General features: G+C 36.2%; 1 protein-coding gene across 2 annotated transcripts; it reads right to left on the bottom strand.

Moving 5' to 3' along the window:
- Window positions 1–1194: 1194 nt before the first annotated feature.
- LOC132604930 (uncharacterized) lies at window positions 1195–5470 on the bottom strand. 2 transcript variants are annotated; one of them, XM_060318285.1, is made up of 4 exons: window positions 4430–5470; window positions 4028–4307; window positions 2422–2493; window positions 1195–1563 (listed from the first exon to the last, which is right to left on the bottom strand). In XM_060318285.1, the coding sequence occupies exons 2-4, from the start codon at window positions 4217–4219 to the stop codon at window positions 1531–1533; spliced, it is 297 nt and encodes a 98-aa protein (XP_060174268.1). In that variant the 5' UTR covers window positions 4220–4307; window positions 4430–5470; the 3' UTR covers window positions 1195–1530. The 2 variants fall into 2 exon arrangements, with proteins under 2 accessions (XP_060174268.1, XP_060174267.1); XM_060318284.1 differs by having other exon boundaries at window positions 4028–5470.
- Between the last annotated feature and the right edge of the window lie 406 nt (window positions 5471–5876).

Consider the following 5876-nt stretch of genomic DNA (forward strand, 5'->3'; position numbering starts at 1 on the left):
TTTGCGGTTTAGTATACCCTTGTTAAAAAAGTAATGCATATATCCCCTCCCTTTTAACAAATAGTATAAATATATCCTTTTCGCTGACGTAATTTTTTAAAAATCAATTATCTTATTTTTTATTTCAAAAAATAAGTATACCCCTCAAGTCCTCAACTTTGTGATTTAGAGCAGGTATACTCTCGTTATAAAAGTCGTGCATATATACCATGCCTTTACACAAATGGCCCAAATATACCTTTTTTGCTGGCGTAATTTTTTTTAAACATCATTTAGCTAATTTTTAATTAAAAAAGTCCCGTGGCTTTAAACAAATAAGTCTACCTATTAGTTAAGCAAACTTATTTTTTTTAAAGTCATGTGGCAATTCTTTTTCTGATGGGTTGTTTGGTTCATCAAAACAATATCTCCATAACAAGTTTACCCATGATTTTAAACGAACCAAACCTGACCCAGCAGAAAATATTTTATCACGTGGCTTTAAAACTACTAAAAATTTGTAGACTTGTTTTTTCAAACCACGTGAAATTTTAATTAAAAAATAAGCTAAATGATTTTAAAATAAAATTTCATCAGCCAAAAGGGTATACTTGCGCCATTTGTTTAACAGTAGGGGTATATATGTACAATTTTCTAACGAGAGATATAACTACTATAAATTGCAAAGTTGGGGGTATATCTGCACATTTTTCCTACATAATATTAGTCTATTTTTAAAATATAACAATATCTTATTCACAAAACATGTAGAAATTTTAATAAAAAAGGACAGTCTGGAGCACAAAGCATCCCGCATTAGCCGGATTTAGAAAAGGGCTACACTCCAAAGGGTGTGATTTAGACAATCTAACCTAATGCACACTTTTTTCACTGCTTCCCCGACTCAAACTCGACCTATAGGTTACAAAGAGACACCTTTACCCCCATTTCGGGGTGGTCTTTAATTTTTGTCCTTCAGCACTTTTCACACAACATAAGTTTAGATTTCGCTCGGCATAAGTTAACTTTTTTCCGACAAGTTATATCGGACACTACAAAACTTTCAAAACTTAACACAAAAATGGCCAAAAACACATCAAACTCCACAAAAATAGGCACGAAAAGGATAAAGAACATATGCCCCAAAACGCATAATTCCAGTTTCTTAACACTACAATAAATTCTGAAAATACTACACAACTTATGCCACACAACTTAATTTTTACTTATGACGAGAGAATCAAAATTTCAATTTCCGAAGATAAATGTTATAAAACTTATACCAAGCAAAACAGGTTTGAATTTCTCAATAAATGAGCAACATAGACAAAAATTAAAGACACATACAGTATATGAGAGACAAAAAAATTAAAGACCATGCATTGGAAGGGTAATCTGTGCAAAAGCTTCACGCTTTACATTGTTCCAAGCCCCTCTTCATATACAACCTCCAATAAATTTTACAAAAGTAGAATTTTGAAGAACTTCCTTTTTCTCTTTCTTCCTATCTTTTATTTCTACTATATTCTCTTCCACAAGCTTTATTCGTCGTTATTCTTCAGCCCGCCCATGCTGCTCCACCCCCTGTCATGCGCATGACATACAATACTATATATTAATATACACAAAATATACAAGACATATGATGACATACATACAACATAAATATACAAACCTGTATTTCATTGTATATACGTGCATATTATGAGTATGTCACCATATCCACAATGATACATAAGATATACAGTGAACATGCATCAGATATACGCAGATGTAATTGAACCCAATTCTCATGACTTTCGTTCCATCTTATTAACCAACCCACCAAATGCTTGAAAAACAATGTTTTTATGAAGTTTGAGTGAGTGTGAAAATCTTCCAACCTAAAGTAAGGAATAAAATGAAATGGCCCAATAGTTTTAGAAACTCTAAAACATCCCTAAGGCTTGAATATCGAGACAATGTTATTATTTCTTTCTTTCAATAATGAAAATATTTACGAGGTTGGTTTCATTATCATAAAGTGGCGCCAAAATTAACTTGATTTCAAGGTGTAGAATTTATGTTGAACCACCCTTTGACAAGGCTACTACGATTTGGATCACTCTCTGACCCGACTCAGGCTGGCTTCTAGGGAATCCCGTTTTCACCACGCTCATGGTCCAGATGGCTTGCCAACAATAGCAATAATAGAAATTCTCCCGCGGTCAAAGACTTGGTTAGATGCAGGATCTACTTCACGAAATATTTCGGGGTTACAGTTCTATAGGGACTAGAAGTTTATGCCCCTTAATTAGAATACATTCCTTTATACTATTCTACATGAGTTGGAGTTTGTGCTTATATGTTACAGCCTTACAGGAACATAGTCGTAAGTGCTTTAAATATTTTAAAACCACTTAAGATGTTAGCTCAAAAAGGGCAATAGGAGAGGAAAAGTACATCTTCAGCTTGAAACGTAATTGCATACTTTTCAAGACCCAATGCTTGTAGAAAACTGTCTACTGATTCAACCTGCATCAAAAAGAAAATTACATATAAGAAAGCGACATCATAACAGAAATTTCAGAGGGATGTGAGCAACAAGTCGTCGACTATTTTACACTCTATGACATTGCTGATAACATAGAGGAAAAGCACCAAACGAAACAAGATAAGCAGTATGAATGTTAAGAGCCACAGATTATTATATATGCAAAAGTATTAGACATGAAGTAGCAAACTGTAATTGCACATCAACTGACTGAGGAAGCTCAAGATAAACGCTAAACGGCCACAAGACATTTGCAAATGTGCTGCACAACATAGTTGAATGAAAATACCGGAAAGAAAACACAGGCTGCTGCATCCAAATCCTGGTGAACAGTGAGAATGGACAGTAGACTAATTAAACACAGATTACTCTATTTCTTAGGAATCACAGAAAGAATTGAGGTACGAACCAAAGTAAAGTCGAACAATACCATTCATACAGGCACTGTTGCAGGTCTGTCTTCCAGTATGAGCCAACATGGACTCGGACGAAGTTTCCAGGTTCAAGGTTGGAAGGTCCAAGACTTGCCTATACCTTTTTCTTTTTGAAGAAAAGGGTAAGTAAGACCTGCCTAGACCTTGAGATTCAGATCTGATCAAGGATAATCTCTCTATACAAGTGAAGCATATGGGTTTTGCTTTTATTATATTGCAAATATATAAGTTCCATAAGTATTAGGTCGGTTCAGGTTGACCTTAGCTTAGCATATCACTCATCAGTGTTTTTTCCTCAAGTGACCCAAAACTATATCCTTACCATGCTCTCTTTTCTTACCAGAAAATGAATTCACACAGAAGTACTAAATTGTGAAAATAAGTGGTTTAGACCTTGCTTGTTCAAAACTCCCAATCCTATAAATATTTTCAGCTCAATCTCACACTATGTTCCTTTTTTGGGGTGCAACCGGAGCATTTGATGTCTTCTGTCTGACTTGAGGATCTGTAACCTCTACTTGATAACAATGCAATTCACAAGCTGGTTGATATGGAGTACCTCTTTGCCATGGACAAAATCCAATACCTCAAGTTTCAGACATGAACTCTCTTTGTCAACACCAACCGCAGAAATCAGTGAATACAAATGTGACTAATATATATACACAAATTTAGCAGCCATCTATACTGGTCATCTGATTACATGTAACAGCATTCTAATATTGTCCGTGAGGACTCCTATAAGCTAACACTTTCCGAACTTTCATGCTAATAGCTACAATGAAAACAAGATAAAACATCCAACAGCAGCAACGAACTGAACAATAAGGAATATGATGTTCGTGTAAACATGCTATCCTTGTCTAAAACCTCCCTTTACCCTTCTCTGCTGGTGGTTTTCTTTAAGGCATGTTTGTTTTAGTACAACATCACATTCCATGAAGCAATAACAAAAAAAGAATATGGAGCCTAAGTACATTCTCAGACTCATGCTTTAGCCCTGATTGTGAAATTTTGGCACAATTTCTAGCAGCAAGGATCTCATTTGTAAAAGTAATCTGAGTAAGTGAGATATACTTGCCTTCTGCTGGGACTTCTTCTTAGAAACTTTTCTGGCAACACTTTTGGTCTCCGAGGCAGGAGATTCAGCTTTGACACTTCTCTTGGCAGGTTTACTTACTTCAGGAATTGCCTTTAGCTTTGTTTTGGGGGCATCGGTTTTTACTGTTTGCGAGTATGCAGTACCACAGAGATTTTCCCGCAGATCCCTCATACCTCCAGATAACGAACCCTTGATAATTTGAGTAGCTTGTTGGATACTTCTTCGTTGGAGTGTGAGATGAAGATCTTTGGTACCAACTCTATGATCATACAAGCGCACAACAAAAGTAATCAATCTTTTACTGCAGAACTCAAAAGCATACTGCTCATTCATTTAAGAAAAACTGCTATGTGAACAGTGTGACTCTCAAACACCACATACTTGATCCTTGAATTTCATCAGGTTCATAAAGGTCGTGCAGCCATTTGTCATCCTCTTCTCTATGCCTGACAACGAATTACAGATATTAACAAAAAGATTAATAAGATTCTTCTTTTTTTATTTAAAGAAAATGCTGAGCTGTGAAGATATATATGATTCATCTCATAACAAATAATGCTCACGACATAAAAAATTAAAAATATGCCATTTTCGCCAGCTTGATCATAGTATTCATGTCGTGCCCCTTATCATTACATCGAATAAAATTTTAATGCTATTGAAACATCAAGCATCAAATCCACGTAAATGAAACCCAATGCCGCCAAAAAATTTATTTAGTTTCCATTTCTAGGACACAATAAGCAAGCAATAAGGGGAAAACCAAATTAGCAACAACGAGACGTTGGATAAAACAAATTCAACCATCACAAGAATCTTCCCATGCCTTTATCTGACCAGAGCTGGCACTCTTTTAAGGGAAACGAACAAGATGACCAGCTAAATATGAACTTGATACCCAGTCTAATCAGATAACTCCATCCATTAGTTGCCGAGTTTAGAGAGTCCCAAAAAAAAAAAAAAAAAAGATCTTGACAAACAGTGAGCTAGTGAAAGTTTAAATGCTAACTACATGTCTCTCCTGTGATGCTCCAAAAGAAGAAGAGTAATTTTTCCACTAAGAAGCTAGGTCACGGGCTCGAGCTGGATGTAGCCACTAACGCTTGTATTAGGTTAGGCTGTCTACGTCACGCCGTGCGGCGCTTCCCCGTACCTGCTAACACGGAATGCTTTGTGCACCGGACTGCCCTTCTAAGCTATGTCACAATTACTCCTTTAATGACATGGTGACAGGTCATATGGGTTCGAGGCGTGGAATAACCTCTTCGCAGATATGCAAAAGGGTAGGTTTCTTATAGTATACACTCACTACTCTTCCATGCACTAACCAGGGAACACTTCGTGCACAGCCATTTTTTAACAGCTATTCATGATTGATCTCCTTGATATCAAGGCCTCTTACGCACTGAAGCAAAAAATCTGATTTAAGAAAAATACTAAAGATTTAGTTCTAACTCCGCACTTTAACCAAATTCACACACAAATTTGTGCAATGCTGCAACCGCCTGCGGCTGAAGCCTCATACATAATTGAACAATTCAAAAGGGGGAAAAAAAAAGTCCAAAAACACATAGAGTTTTATACCCCAACTATGGGCATTCAGCAGTTGCCTTTTTCTGTTGTCAATCTGTATTTGATAATAACTTCAACTGGAAAATAAATGTAAAAAGTAATAATTTGAGTCCACTGAATTCACAATGTTTCCTTAAGGAAATTATTCCCTCAAGTACCCGAGGTTAAGGAATCGAACAAATTAACTCACCAGTGGTACCTCAAACCCAAGCGAACGACGAACGCAACAGGCGGCAGCAAATCACACAGAATATAT

The sequence above is a fragment of the Lycium barbarum genome, chromosome 8 (genome assembly GCF_019175385.1).
Source record: "Lycium barbarum isolate Lr01 chromosome 8, ASM1917538v2, whole genome shotgun sequence".
Classification (NCBI taxonomy): domain Eukaryota; kingdom Viridiplantae; phylum Streptophyta; class Magnoliopsida; order Solanales; family Solanaceae; genus Lycium; species Lycium barbarum.

Bases quoted from the DNA above. Each gene is read 5' to 3' on its own strand.
- LOC132604930 (XM_060318284.1), bottom strand. From the start codon at position 4,381: ATGAATGAGCAGTATGCTTTTGAGTTCTGCAGTAAAAGATTGATTACT. The intron at 2,494-4,027 runs GCAAGTATATCT...TTTTTGATGCAG, and splicing joins AGAAGAAGTCCCAGCAGAAG to GTTGAATCAGTAGACAGTTT. The intron at 1,564-2,421 runs GTACTTTTCCTC...TGCGCATGACAG, and splicing joins TTACGTTTCAAGCTGAAGAT to GGGGTGGAGCAGCATGGGCG.